Raw genomic sequence first — 15,763 nt, forward strand, 5'->3', positions numbered from 1 at the left:
CAGGATGAGTAATCACTGGCAAATCCCAACGAAAAACAACCAAAACATGATGTTAACACTTTCATTGACTTTAATATGTTCATATTTCCAGAAATGCCTCATGCAATACAGCTACTGGCTTTGACTGGCTTTGTTTGTTAATGTTTGTTCATGACCTTATGATATAAAATTAGCCTGAATTGTCATTACACCCATGATGGCATGGAAATTTGAGTATAGAGAAAAAAAACCTTTTAATTGTCACCTTTCTGATGATGAAATAAACAATGCGTAATTTTAAAATTTCCCTTGAACTCTGGCATACCTTAATCTGATGGAGCGTTTTCGCAGTTACCATAGTGACCATAGTAACCCAACATTCACAGCTATGAGAAATTTAGAATCAATCAGTTAGTCTAACCCCGCTAATTGGATGTCTTATCACCGTGGGAAGAAGCCGGAGTACCCTCAAAGAAAACACGCAAACTCTATATAAAAGGAACCCGACCTGAGTCGAACTCAGGAACTCACAAACACACACGGGAGTTCACGGTGCATTCACGTATCATGCGGCGCTAGGGTTAGAGAGCTAGCCATACAAAGAGAATAATTGATGTTAGTATTAGATTAATATATATATTTTTAGCGCTGTCAAGTTAGCTGTCAAGATAACTGAGATGTTTGAAAACAACTCCAAAAGGACCTATAAATCTCATGTGCTTGTGTTTTTGTCAGTGAAAAACATAAACTATGAACTATGATTAATAAGATAATTTACTAGTGTTTTACTGAATGACTAGCTAAATCAACTTAAAGACTTAATGAATAGGCCTACTGTACTCTTAAAATGAAATGTGCGTCTGGCATAACAACGGAAGCCTACGCTCCAGCGCGGTTCCTAAACGCACCAGAGGTGCCCCGGAAACGTTTTCCAGTATCCGTGTGTTTGTTGTTGTGAATGAAGTGTGAGCATGGACACCTTTGCAGTTCAGGCTTAGGTAGGTGATTACCTTAAATCGGTATATTTTTAAGTTTAAGAAATGGGTGGGCCTGTTTAGTATTACAGGTATCGTACAGTTTAGCATGAACAATTCAGGTTAGCCACAACGCTGCTAACATTAGCTAATTTAGATACAGGACACAAACAGCGTTCAAACACGGCTGAATTAGACAATACTCTTGTGTGTGAGATATTTTATTTTACTTTTTAGATTATCTACCCTATTTATGTTTTAGAAATGGATACCAGAGAATCGTCTTTCGGGTCTTTCCCCCTGTTAGCTTACAAACGCGAACTCTAAAGCTACGTCAAAGCTAGCATCAAAGCTGCAGGATGTTTTTGCAGATTCTCAGTAATCCAGGTCATTGTAGTAGCGCCTGCTTTTAGGACTACTGGACTTCTTCTTAGGTTTTTTAAGATGTTTCACCTCTCATCCGAATTCCTTCTCCAACTCTAAAAGTATGATGGGATATTAAGTCAGTGTTAAGTCAAAGAAACAACCTCAGATTTTAACCAAAAAGAAATAAAACAAGACTACCGTCTTGGAAAAGGAAAAACTCGAAAGAACCTTCTCCAAGCCTAACATCCTAACATTAGAGCACTTCAGACCCAGCAACAAAAATACAAAGACAAACTGGTTCCAATCCAACACCTTAACATGACCCCGGTGTCACTATTAACATGCGTTGGCGTTTCTCTTTAGGTTGATTTAACTGAATCCATGATGAACTTTGACGGTCTTGACCCTGGGATGGGTGAATACTCAGCCAGCCTTCATGGAACTCTAGATGCAGGCCTGGAACCCTCCATGGACCCACACCTAAACCCAAAACTACTCCAGGGTGTGGAGCTATACCCAGAGGGACAGGCTGTGACCGTCCCGGAGCCTGTACACCTGATGGAGGGGATCTTTTCTGAGCTGCACAGTGTAGTTTCAGAAGTTGGCATCCCTGTCACTGCAACACATTTTGACCTGCAGGAGGAAATGCTCTGGATGGGAAACCACAGAGTGAGAACCAGAATTATATTGGAGGACAGATCGTTTCGTCAGCCGTTACACTTTGTAATATTCCTTTTTTGTGTTCTTTTAAGGGTCATGTAACATCATTCTTTGGACCAACAATGGCACGCTACTCTTCTTTCCAAGTCCACGCAACCGATGACATCCGACATATTCAGAGTTTGGAAACAGGCGTGCTGGTCCTCTCTAAATGCAACCTGAGATGTTACACTCGTGGAGGTCTCGTCATGTTTGATTATCCGTAAGAGTTTACTTTTACATTGATTGTTGATATGTTGCACAATATTGGTGAGAAATTAGAGAAAATACAACATTAAGTGTCCTGGTGAAGTTTTCTGCAAAAATACAGAAGAAACACTGTCAGTAGATATTATTGTGAATCCTACCTATCTTAAATAGGGGTGTGTTTTTCCTCTATGTTTTTGTGCTCATAGTGATTGTATATGACATGGAGATATGAAAATATTTTTACGGTTATGGAATTAATGGCCATTTTTGGTGCTTTGCAGGATGGAGGAAGGAGCTGATATGCACAGCCTCCTCATGACTGATAACAACACGCTGCTCATGGGTGGATTGCAAAACTATGTGGCTGAAGTTGACCTGAATACAGTCCAAGAAACTCAAAAAGTAAGACATCAGGCTTGCATTTATCAAGCCTGATATAAGCATAGACCACTGGCACAACATAGCACTTCACAGCGAGTGTCTGACTGTCTGCTGTTTTGGTTGTACTTCCAGTTCACAGTGGAGGTACCTGGAGTGGCAATAATGCGTCAGACCAATCGTTTCTTCTTCTGTGGACACACTTCTGGCAAAGTAAGTCTCATATGATTATATCAGTTTTGAAAAAATATATTTGTTTGTTTTACATGACTCTCACATTTACCCTCCGTTCAAAACAGGTGACCCTTCGTGACTTGCGTACCTTTAAGATGGAGCATGAGTTTGACGCATTTTCTGGCAGCTTGTCAGACTTTGATGTTCACGGAAACCTTCTGGCTGCATGTGGATTCTCCAGCCGAGGCCTGAATGGGTTGGCATGTGACCGTTTCCTCATGGTGTATGACCTCCGCATGATGCGTGCTGTAACCCCCCTTCAGGTGCATGTGGATCCCCTCTTCTTGCGCTTCATTCCTACCTACACGTCACGGCTTGCAATCCTCTCACAGACAGGTATGAACTAAAGAGTCTAGTCAATTTTAGAGTTCTTTAGTCTGATTGCTTGTTAGTTTCCTTGGTTTGTTTGGTCAACATAAGTGAAATACCAAGAAATACCAAGACGAAATTTCATCATTACAGTCAAATGTATTTTTTTCTCTTTGTAACTATGGTATCATAAGTGAAAAGGGGTTGAGTCTTTTTCCCACCTGGAGTATGTTGTCCAGCTCTTAGTGCTATAGAAGAGTGTGCTCATGACACAAGCAATGTACACAATTATTTTCATTTTAATGCTGTACAGTGAGGCCAGCAAGAGCTGTTGTGGCATTCCTGATGTGTTTGTTCCTCTTTCCAGCTGTTGCACAGGACCTCATGCAATGACTGTAGTTTTCTGGTCTTGTATGGTTTTAAGAGCTAAAGCAGAACACTTTGATGATAGGAGTCATCATTTAGTTTTTATATATTATCATTAGGAAAGTCAATAACAAAACTGACATCTGATAAGTAGTTTACCGCAGTCTCTTATGCTTCCAAAAACTGGTACATGTAGCCGGGCAACATGGTTATGTGGGGGTTAGCGCTAGTCCTGGATATGAATCCGCCTTCTGGCCAGAGTTTGCATTCTCTGTGGCTCCCTCCTGCAGTTCAAAGACATGCAGTTAGTGGCATTAGGTTATCTGGTGATTCTCAGTTGACCATAGGTGTGAATGTGAGTGCAAATGGTTGTATGTCTCTCTGTGTTGGCCCTGCAACAGTCCGACAGCCTGTCATCCTATGATAGCTGGAATATGCTCCAGCCCCGCTGCCTCGTGATCCTGAATTGAAAGTGCAAGAGAGTGGATGGATGGTACATTTAGCTTCACTATAACCGCCTGTATTCTCTCTTTTTCCAGGTCAGTGCCAGTTCTGTGAGCCCACCGGCCTTGCCAACATGGCAGATATTTTTCACGTCAACACAGTGGGCCAGTTGCTCATGAGTTTTGACGTGTCAACAAGCAAACAAGCCTTAGCCTTTGGGGATTCAGGGGGATGTGTGCACCTTTGGTCCGATGCTCCAGAAGTTTCATTCAACGACTACTCACGGGAGACGGAATTTGCCCTGCCCTGCCTCGTGGACACACTGCCTCAGCTGGACTGGAATCACGACCTGCTGCCCCTCTCTCTGATCCCCATGCCGCTGACGAGCACTGAGCCTCTGCTGTCAGACTGGCCCACTGCCCTGGCTACACCCAGCCCCAGGTAACACAATTATTAACAGTATATACAAAACTGTTGTACTTAAATTAAAAACAAATAAGTCACCAAAAACTGAACTGAAACACACACTCTGGAAAGTAACTCGGATAGAAAACCAAACTATTTTTGTCTTTAAAAGTTCATCAGGGTCACTATAGTTTATCTCAAACGAACTCCACATTACACTGTCACACTTCTCAAAATACAAAGAAATACATCAAAGGCAGAAAGTGGTTCCAAAAAATACACTATTGCCAAGACTTTAAGTTCCCAGCTGTTTTAGGAATTTATTTAGCCTCGGTGGAAAATTAAACTATAGGTTTATGACGTGTTTTTAAGAAATTTACATTTTCATCAGGAACCTGTGGGCTCGGGGCTGGATGCCACAGACAGAATAAGGAAGTTGGAAAGAATTGAGAGACAGAGTAAAGCATTGTTGACTTCAGTTTTTTAAGGATCGTTTTTCTTTACCAAAAAAAAAGAAGAAAAAAAGTTTTTAAACAGTGTGGAGAAATATCAAACATTTTCAAGCTTTTCTGAATTTATATGGTAAAACCAAACCAGGAAAGAGAAGCTGGATCAGTGGAGATGTACGATCTCATGCATGACATAACTGGTCATACCATAAACATATTACTTGACAATCTGGAAGTGGTTAATTTCTCTTCTCTGCAGTCATAGTTGATAACATTACCTATGAAAATGATGACATCTGTATTTGAAGCTATATATTACACACTTTATGTGAAGGGACAGAGACACGCCATATTTTATGACACTAATTAAAACATGTAAACTATGGCTTGAAATTGGTTGGATTTCGTGTTCAGATTTTGTAAAGTTTGTGATGCAGTTTTTTTTTTGGTTTTTTTTTTTTTTTTTGAACGAATATATTAATTTACTCCTGTTTCACTATTAAAGGCACTTCAGAATGAGAAGCATGGCTTGTAGCTGCCCCTTCCCCCTTTTCCCCTTAACTGCTTTACAATCTAAAACGTGTGGGTTTTTTTTTTGGTTTTTGTTTTTTTCTTCTTTTTTTTTTTAAACAGACGAGCCCCTCCGGTGGACCCAGAAATCCTCCGCACTATGAAAACTGTTGGCTTCATTGGTTACGCAGCAAATCCTCGTACCCGCCCCAGGAACCAGGCATGTGAAGAACTTGGTTATGCTAATTTAAATGGGGAAAAAAGATTTTTAATTGTCCTTCTTCACAAAATCCTAACAATCTTTCTATTTTAAGGTTGAAAACCAGTTAAACACATGGTTTTTAACATAATTTAACATTTTTTTGTGGTCCCTGTTTTGGTTTCAGGTTCCTTATAAGATTAAAGATGTGGAGCCTGATTATGATAATTACAACCAGGTCCCTGAGTCACCAATAGGACGTGATGAAGAGCCACATCTTTACATGGTGCCCAAAAAGTATAGAAAGGTTGGACTTTATTTCATTCTCGTTCTCATATAGAGATGAGATTTATTGTTGACGTATCACAATCTATAAAGTTTTACTGTAAATTTAGATTTCCAAAACACGTGATGAAGATGTCTTTGTTCTGCTTCAGGTCACAATTAAATACTCTAAACTTGGATTGGAGGACTTTGACTTCAAACATTACAACAGGACCTTGTTTGCTGGCCTGGAGCCACACATTCCCAATGCCTACTGTAACTGCATGATCCAGGTAAGAGACTGAAGATTTACAATGTGTTTGGTAAAAATTTATTTTTTTGATATGAGACATCATCAAGAGTTGCTCTCTGGTTTTTTGTCTTAGGTGTTATATTTCCTGGAGCCGATTCGCTGCCTTGTTCAGAATCATTTGTGCCAGAAAGAGTTTTGTTTGGCCTGTGAGCTCGGCTTCCTCTTTCACATGTTAGATTTGTCACGAGGAGATCCATGTCAGGTAAGTTTTTTCATTCATTTCTCTGAAATAACGATTCAGCCTCTTGGGAAATACAGAACCCTTAAATTGAATCCTCATTTCTTTGCAACTGGACAATAATTTATTATGTAGCTTTCCCAAAGTACCATCTCCTATCATCTTCCTCAAGGCCAGTAACTTCCTCAGAGCATTTCGAACCATCCCTGAAGCCTCGGCGTTGGGCCTGATCCTCTCAGACTCGGACGAGCAAACGGGGAAGGCTAGGCTTGGTCGCTTAATCCAAAGTTGGAATCGTTTCATCCTCACCCAGCTTCACCAGGAGACACAGGAGCAGGAGGGTCCGCAAGCCTACAGAGGTGCTAGCAGCAGGTATAATACATCAGTCTGGATGTGTTCTAGGCTGCTTAGAGAAAGAGCCCTGGGTCTGTGGGTTTCCTCTGGAGCTGGTGTTTCTTCCATCCTTAACATGGTTACTTTACACTTCCCGTCACTGTGGCCTTGGCCAAAGCACACACATATGGGTGTTGTGCCTGGGGACCAATGCTTGGAAATAGTTCAATTGTTATGTTGTCATTATCCTTTGAGAAATTCTCTTTCTGAGTGTGGTGATTGTTCGATAAAGACAACCACATCAAAAAAGGCATCACAATTACAGACATAATTACATACATCTAACAATTAAGTGACAGTAACATTACAAAACACCTCATATCACCTGGATTTATTTAACATCCAGTTTATTGTTACGTGAGACTGTATAAAAGATCAGACGAGTACCTTGACAGGAACTTGTACCTCTGTTGAGAGAAAGTGAATCATTTGCAGGATTCCTTACTCTTTCCCCACCGCTAGTCACTCACAGAGCAAAAACTGCTCTGAGTCTAGAAAGCCCTGCAGTCTTACTGAACATATTTCCAGTCTTATTAAGTTTGTTTATAAAAGTAGAAACCGTTTAAAAGATAACATCTGCGTAACAAATGTGACTGCTCTGTGTTTGTGTTGCAGTTGTCTGGGCTCCTCTGGTGAGTCTGTCATTGGAAAGCTGTTTGGTTGTGAAGTTGAGAACAGTAGTTTGTGTCGCTGTGGCAAAGAAACGGTCCGCTCCTCCCTCACGCTGCTCTTCACCATGCATTACCCCGAGCAGAACACTCAAGGTCAGTTTGAGAGCACTGAGGTGTGCATTTCACACTCATAATATCTCCTCTTTCTTACACGTGTATATATATATATCATATGCTTACATTTAAAAATAATAATAATAATGATAATTTTATCTTATCAGTTTCCAATATGTTTTTTTAATCCTGTATTTAGAAATTTAATTATCTTCCTCTGTATATCCTTTTCCAGAGCTACTATATTTTATTGTTCTGTATTTGTAGCTTTAAATATTTGAATGTCCTCCATTACAGATGGGTAGTTTTAATGTTGAGTGAGCAGTAGGCTATATCTGTTACCAGTATATTCATTTGACTCTGATATTTTTCAGAAAAAACAATAAAGGAGTATGACTTTGCTGAGATCCTGAAGAAAAGCATCTGCCTGGAGCAGAGCACTCAGGCATGGTGTGAAAACTGTGAGAAGTATCAGCCCACAGTGAGTTACAGCTTTTATTCACTCATATTGTCAATACATAACAGATTGTTAGCCATGCTGCAGAGTGATAGTGTGTTTGTGTTACACTGTAGGTGCAGACACGAAACATTCGATGTCTACCAGATGTTTTGGTGATAAACTGTGAGGTGAACAGTGCTAAAGAGGCTGAATTCTGGAAGGTTCAGGCCGAGGTAAGCGACATTGATTCTGTCATTAAAAAGATAAAAATTAAAACCAAGATGGTCTTCTTCAACTTGTTATTAATTACATGAATGTTTTTTATAGTATGCTTTCAATAAAGCCAAGCAGAAAGAGAAACCAGCAAAACCTAAAGAACCACCTCCCATGCCCACTGAGTGGTGCTTAGAGTAAGTAGAGTAAGACCCCTTTTCATTTTAAAGAAATAGTCTCTCACACACACACACACACACACACACACACAGCTGTACATTGGAAGGAGCACTTTGAGAAGCCTTAGGGGTGTCAAACATAAGGTTTGGAGGCCTTAGTTGGGCCAGAATGAGCTTGACAAAGACTCCAATCTGGTCCGGTAGACAACTTTGGAAAAATGAAGGTAGGTATAAATTATTGGACTTTTAACTGTGTTTGTTGTGTTATAGTTTTTCCTCCCGATAAAGACCTTCCCCTGTGTCCATTCATACTACACCAAAGTAGTGAGGATTGGATAAACAATTAAATGACAGAAAAGTTTCGGTAGGAAAAAAAGAAACATCAAATATGGGACAGTCTTTTGGCACTGAGCTATCAGATCTTTTTCTGTAATTTTCTACATTGATCATGGAGAAAAACTGAAATGTGCTGTTGAAATTGCACTTCTTTATCTTAAATTGTGATTAAATATGTTGTTGAACTTTACACTTTAAACTTTGTGCAGTGGGGAGGAGATTTGCGGTATGGAGGGCATCACCTTTGACACTCGCACAGAGGATCTGCGGCACATCTGGATCCCCGCCACTCTCAAGATGTCCATCAGCAAAAGTCAAGGACTAGAGATCAGCAGGTGGTCTGAGACCGAGGAGGTGAGGCTTTTAGAGCTTCTTGAGCTAACAATAATTTGAAATAATTTCAGTCTGTAATTTTCCTCCCTGTCCACTCACTGCAGTATCCCTGAGCAGTAAATCTGCTGGCCACACTTAGACATTGTTTTATTGAGCAACTTTGCTGCACTTTTTTCCCCATTACATTTAGTAAGACATCTTTATTCTTTCTTTGTTAAATTTATATCTCTTATTTTGTTTTACTGTACACACACACTTCATTATATTATATATTATGTAACTTTTTATATAGTTTTTTTACAACCCCTGACAAACTGACACCTTATTGATGAGAGAGGGATTTGCACATCCCTTTGATCCAGGGATCTGTTTCATGTTCCAAGGCTAACTGCTATCAGGGCAGGGATAAGAGACTAAGAGAGATGTAGAAAATCCACATTGCCGGGCACTGAGCGGGGCAAAACCTGTAAACAGATCTGCCCCTCTATGGACCCACCACATGCAGGGAGAGACGCTGGGCTCAGGTGCAGTGTGACCTGGGTATCAAGGTATCAAGAAAAGACAGGGGCTTGGATATGTTGACTCGAAGCATCACTGTCTGTTCATTGGGATGTGGAATGTTCCCTCACTGGTGTGGAAGAAACCTGAATTAGTGCAGATGTAGCTGGGGTGGGTATCTGCTTTGGGAAGCTCAGAATAGCATCCCTTTTTTTTGGTTCTGCGGGCTTCATCTGAGTGAGACTGTTAGCATGTACTGGTGTGGTTTGCAGTCAAGTGGGAAACAGCTGGTATAAGCACCTCCAAGTCACCTATGGTTATTACCAAAAGTGTTAGTTGAGGTGAATGGGTGTAGTCCGGGATGTCTCAGAAACCATTGAAAACATTATATATCTCATCTGGCCTGCTCTCCCATCTGGGGACTTCAGGAGTAACTGGAGAGTATTAGGGGAAAATCTCTGGAATAACCTGCTGCCATATTATTATTTTTTATATATAGCATTTAGCTATATTTTATTTCAATTTTTAGATAATTTTAAACCATTATTGTCTTTAACTTAAGAGTTTTAGATCTCTAACCCCTGTATTTATTTTACTTCATTTTTTTTTCTGTTCATTTGTGCTCCTTTCTGTTTTGGTTTTTTTTAAACCAAAACAGAAAGATTAGAGTTTGAGTTACTGAGATATTCTATTTTAACGGTTATTTATCTTAAATTGGGTGTACTGTTTTGGCTGCTGTAACAGCATGTGGTTAAAAAAAAAAGTTTATCTTCTCTTTATCTCGTACTTTATCTGTTACTAGTTAAGTGCTGCTGAAGAGGCGGAGGGAGCTTCTCTGTATGACTTGGTGGTCACGGTGCCGCACATCCTGGATGCTCGCACGGGTGGTAATCTGGTTGCACACATTAAAGTGGGTGAGACCTACCATCAAAGAAAAGAGGTGCGTTAGTCTTAGATAAGAAATTGCAGTCTGAGATAAACTCACTTTGAAAAGTTACATTTTTAACATTTAAAATGATTTTATTATTTCAGGGAGTCACACACCAGCAGTGGTACCTTTTCAATGACTTCCTCATTGAACCGATTGATAAAGTAAGGATTTTACTGCTTATTTATTTTTGCTAATGTAAACGTGTGCAGTCACCTAAAGCTATTTATTATTTTATCTGTTGATTTATTGTTTTTGTTTTCAGACTGAGGCTGCACAGTTTGATGTGAGCTGGAAAGTGCCAGCCATTCTGTATTACGCTAAGAGAAACTACCACACCAAATACGACCTCCGCAGTAAGTTTCAGCATAATAAATCTGAAGGTTTTCTTTTTATTGATCTAACTGCTCATGCTCTGCTGTTTGCCTCAGTTAAAAATCCCATAGATGCTAGCGTGCTGCTCACAGAGGCGTCACTGGCTCGGAAGCAGAGGAAGACACATGCCACTTTTATCCCTCTCATGGTCAGTGAGATGCCGCAGGCTGGTGATCTGGTGGGGCTGGACGCTGAGTTTGTAACACTCAATCAGGTAACTCTAACCACAATACCACTGTGTGAAGTAGGGCTGCCACGATTTGTCGACTAGTCACGATTACGTCGACGACTGATTTAATAGTCGACGCGTCGTTTGAAGCTTTGTAAGAGGAATAAGTGGCAGGATTTAAGAGTGTAATAACGGACTGAAACAGAAGATGGCAGCATTGCATGTACAAGGATGTCAGCTACCGTTAAACCCCGAAGAAGAAGAAGAAGCAGCAGCTGTGTCCCAGAATTCATAGCGCAGCCCAGCTCAGTTTCCAACAATGGCGGCAGCTAGTTAGTTTTAATATTACTCTTATTATTCTTTCTGGGTCACAAAATAAACGTTTAACATATTTTCAGGTGAGAATGTAGCTGTGTAAACCTCAAATATCTGCTCAGTTTACCAGGACACCACATATTTTCAAAAGCGCTCCGACGTTTTCAGAGACGTCTGTTACCCACTAGTCTGTTACCCACTAGCTCGTTAGCGAGCCGGGGGCTAGGCTCACTAGCGCCCTGAGAACACCGGACTCCCCGCAAATCGTTTTCAAACCCACCGCCGTCTTTCGCTACTCAGGTTAAATATATATGAGTCACTTAGATAACTTAAAATGTTATTGTTTGGCTTTTTTTTTTTTTTAGTATTTTATTTGTTCCTGAGTAAATCAGTTTGTCTGAGATTAAAGTTATAGTTTTTACACAGCTGAATAAACGTCAAGCAGACAGCTGATTATCAGAAGTGTGAGATGCTCCAGAATATACTCCAGTGTCCTGTTATATTTTAGATAGCAAGGAGTTTATTAAACTTCACCGAAACAATCTGCAAATTTCATTAAAATTTAATAAACTATCATCTTGTCTTTATTTTTAGTTAGCACAGACCTTACACACTTAAAGCTGTAAGCTAATGATAGTTATATAAAAGCAGATGCTGCTGGTGCAATAAGCTGTAGTTTTACGTCTAATGGATGATGATCTGATTAGTCGACTAATCGCAAAAATAATCGGTGACTAGTCGACTATCAAAATAATCGTTTGTGGCAGCCCTAGTGTGAATACATTACCCTGTAAAACACTTGTAACCACATTAATCGGGTTGTCGTTGCTTGCTTTACCGTATTAAAAGATCCTTCCTCTTCATTCCGCATACTTCTGCTTTGTGTGGCTTTGAATTTTTTTCTGATTTTGGATGAATTTAATTCAAAACCCATTCAAGTTTTATCCACCCACTCCATTACAACATTCCCCATCTTAAAGGAGAACTATTCTAACCATAATGCACTGGTGTTAACTTGAAACTGAAAATAATATATTGTGTGGGATTTCAAAGGAGTGAAATTGCCAGATATTTGTCACATTGTTTTGTGGTTAGTGTAAACACTTTGATAATAAAGAGGAATTCATGGGATTAAACCACTTCTGCTTTTCCTGTAGCAGTGTGACTTCAAAGCGCAGTGTACTCTTTGAAGTTTTTGTTTGGAGTTGTTTACCTGCGAAAAGCTGACAATAAAGTCTACACAAATCTCCATGACATGGAAATTTACAGTGACCTGGAGACATCAGGCCCTTTTTAATCATGATCTGATTATGATTTGTATCGTCTTATGTTAAACCAAATAACTAAAAAAAAAATTGCTTCCAGGTTGAAATCTATAACACTAAATATTAAGTATTACCTGTAGCTGATGACCTGGTTATGAGGAAAAAGTGTTACAGAAAGAATAGGATTAGAAATGAGTTCATCAGAGGGGCTGCTCAGCCACGACAAAGTTAGACAGGCAAGACTGAGGTGGTTTGGACATGTGCAGAGGAGGGATGGTGGATATATTGGACAGCCTGGTGGAAAAGAGGAAGGCCACAGAGGTGGTTTATGGATGTAGTGAAGGAAGACATGGTGGGTGTTATGGGTAGGGTGAGATGGAGGTGACCCCTAAAGCCTGCCGATTGAAGAAGAAGGTGGGAAGACATAATCTTTCATGATAAAAAAATATTATAGACATTTACAGGGAGCTCTTTGTCACAACAGACTGGTCATAATGGTTAACTCATGAAACTAATCCAGGTGTCCAGTTAATAAGGTTAGTAATCTGTGCTCTCCTAGGTTAGACTGTGTTAAATGGAATGCTTTTTACCCATAAGCAGTAAAAAGCTGATGTATTATCGTGAAAAGGTACTGGGTTCGAGTCCACTGACAACCTGGAGTCTTTCTAAAGTAATCTTGTTGTTATTAAACCCAACTCTTTAATGTGTGCGTCTGCAGGAAGAAGCAGAGCTACGCAGTGATGGCACCAAATCAACCATTAAGCCCAGTCAGATGTCTGTGGCCAGGATCACCTGTGTGAGGGGTCAGGGGCCCAACGAGGGGGTCCCCTTCATCGATGACTACATCTCCACTCAGGAGCAGGTGAGAAGCTGCAGAGAGTATGATTACATAATGTTTAAAGGATCCACCTGCTAACTGGTCAATTTGTTCTTCCAGGTGGTCGACTATTTGACACAATACTCTGGCATCAAACCTGGAGACCTGGATGCCAAAATATCGTCTAAGCATCTGACCACTCTGAAGTCAACCTACCTAAAGTTGCGCTTCCTCATTGACACAGGAGTTCGCTTTGTAGGTCACGGCCTACAGAAAGATTTTCGTGTCATCAACTTACTGGTATGTTGTTGCTATAAACTAGTGTGTATAATTTAGAGCTCAGTAAAGTCAAATTTAGTCATCTCACAACTTTTAGAGTGATTAGATGTGATTTTTAAGGTTTTTCTTTTGTTTTTTAAGGTTCCAAAAGATCAAGTTGTTGATACTGTCCATCTCTTCCATTTGCCCCGCAAGAGGATGATTTCTCTTAGATTTCTTGCCTGGTATTTTCTCGGTAAGTCAAGGTTAAAATATAGAGCTTACTGTAAAAACAAACAAATCAAAAAATGTACAAAAAACAAAGGTTAGTAGTTAACACATTTGGCGATGCCGTGGTGCAAGGGACCAGCTGACATTAGCATTTTCTACAAAAGCCCATGAGCCTTACCTGCAACTCACGTCTATGTACAGCATTAAAGTCTTTGCATTCAATGATCTTCAGACATACAGATGAATGCCTCAAAAAATAATCCTGTACTTTTTATTTAATTAAATTAACTAATTCAAATATGTGTGAGTTTTCCTTTAAATCTTGAAGTCTTAAACCAACCAATCAAAAAATTAATAAATTAATAAATAAAATCACAACTTCCAACATACACACAGTGTAAAAAAATCCCAGATGGTAGCAGATTACAGTACACTGATGTATGAGTGTCGGAGACCTTTCTGTCAAGGTTATAGACACATTTCAAGCTGAAACACTTAAAAATGTATAAAGATAATCATTTTATTTCACTCGTTATCAATAAATGTAATTCTCTTCTGAAATCTGAAGATAACAGTTTACCTTAACTCATTTCTGATTGTTTTCTTCTTGATGTCCACAGACCTCAACATCCAGGGGGAAACCCATGACAGCATAGAGGATGCACGCACTGCCCTGCAGCTGTACAGGAAGTACCTGGAGCTGAGTCATGGCGGCGGGAATGATGAAGTGAGGAAGGTCCTTAAGGGACTCTATGAAAAAGGGCGCCAACTGGACTGGAAAGTCCCGGAATCGGACACAGGAGATGGTCAAGGTAGCCCAAAAAGTACGAGACTGCGCTGAAGTAGACGCAGACTGATTTTGACGTCGTGTGAGTTTAGATGACAGGGGTTAATGAGAGACATTGTGAATGGATTGAATGCACTCTCCTTCCTTCCACAGGTGCTGCTGTGTTTCCCTCTGTGATGGGGCTGTGAGCAACACCGTGACCGGGAGATTCTCTTGCTTATTTTCTTCAGATGTGTCACATTTTATACTCGTTTGCTTTGTGTACAGTTTTCATGCAGGTATGTCTGCATCTGTAAACAGACTGAGTCAGTGACTGATCATTTTTAGTCATGAATAAATTTGGGCTTTTTAGGTCAAAGGTTTTCAAAAAAATTGGTTTGTATTTTATCTTTTTGAAACATTAAATAAAAAAGATTTTTGTTGCTGTAAACGAACGCATCCTGAGCGTGTAAGATGCTTTTTTTATACCGGGAAGTGGGAAATGTACCGTAGTTTTCGGGTCATAAGCCGCTACTTGTGAACACTGCGGCTTATACTGACGTGCGGCTAATGCATTTTTTTTTTTTTTTTTTCATGTGGCCAAAAACATTTTGCCTGGTAACAGTAGACCAATAAAATTGATAAGTAGTGTCTATATACGGTATATATTTTTACCGGTTGTTAAGAGATGTTTTAATGTTGTTTGTGCACTGTTCCGTAAAAAAACCATAAGCAACGTAATTTGTGTGTTACTGATACGTACGTATACTTAAAGGTAGCCGTGTTACAGGCGCTGTTCGAGGAAAAAAAGCATTTGCAGTATGTATTTTTGTATGTTACCATAACGTTTATGTTACCTTACGGATTAAATTAAACTTTAAAAATCCTCACATGTAATATTTCTGTGTAAATATCTTTTATTACAAGTGAATTAAAATCCGGTGCGGCCTGTACAAGTATGAAATTGATTTTCTTTCTAAAATTAGAGCATGCGGCTTTTAATCAGGTGCGCTCTGTAGTCCGGGAATTACGGTACATGAATACTTGTCAATCTTGATTAAAATCGAATAACCCAAACTCTGTGACTGTTCAGAGAAATCTATTTACATCTAACAATGACTTTAGTTTGGTCTTTTCCCTATCCTTCTGTGAAATCTGCTATCATTGTTAATTTTCCAGGTAACTTCTGGAAAATAATTTAAATGATTTCTTACAAATCTCAATGCAGAACTATTTTTTCTTTTCC

The 15,763-nt window shown here is 39.7% G+C and overlaps 1 protein-coding gene across 1 annotated transcript; it reads left to right on the forward strand.

The window, feature by feature from the left end:
* Positions 1-915: 915 nt before the first annotated feature.
* pan2 (poly(A) specific ribonuclease subunit PAN2) lies at positions 916-14,926 on the forward strand. The gene is made up of 26 exons (XM_085343951.1): positions 916-977; positions 1,683-1,988; positions 2,072-2,241; positions 2,510-2,630; positions 2,742-2,819; positions 2,906-3,176; positions 4,055-4,400; positions 5,447-5,543; positions 5,710-5,829; positions 5,960-6,079; positions 6,173-6,301; positions 6,450-6,649; positions 7,286-7,434; positions 7,770-7,876; positions 7,969-8,067; positions 8,162-8,244; positions 8,772-8,916; positions 10,196-10,333; positions 10,426-10,485; positions 10,587-10,677; positions 10,753-10,910; positions 13,164-13,307; positions 13,383-13,562; positions 13,683-13,776; positions 14,372-14,563; positions 14,692-14,926. The coding sequence occupies exons 2-26, from the start codon at positions 1,701-1,703 to the stop codon at positions 14,724-14,726; spliced, it is 3,615 nt and encodes a 1,204-aa protein (XP_085200077.1). The 5' UTR covers positions 916-977; positions 1,683-1,700; the 3' UTR covers positions 14,727-14,926.
* Positions 14,927-15,763: the final 837 nt, after the last annotated feature.

The sequence above is a fragment of the Diplotaxodon limnothrissa genome, linkage group LG20, assembly GCF_057381915.1.
Source record: "Diplotaxodon limnothrissa isolate DT_005_m linkage group LG20, D_limnothrissa_male_GT1.1, whole genome shotgun sequence".
Classification (NCBI taxonomy): domain Eukaryota; kingdom Metazoa; phylum Chordata; class Actinopteri; order Cichliformes; family Cichlidae; genus Diplotaxodon; species Diplotaxodon limnothrissa.

Excerpts from the sequence above, each read along its gene's own strand:
- pan2 (XM_085343951.1), top strand. The coding sequence starts at position 1,701 with ATGATGAACTTTGACGGTCTTGACCCTGGGATGGGTGAATACTCAGCC. Across the intron at positions 6,080-6,172 it reads ACTGTAACTGCATGATCCAG|GTGTTATATTTCCTGGAGCC; the intron begins GTAAGAGACTGA and ends TTTTTGTCTTAG. Across the intron at positions 13,308-13,382 it reads ACATCTCCACTCAGGAGCAG|GTGGTCGACTATTTGACACA; the intron begins GTGAGAAGCTGC and ends TTGTTCTTCCAG.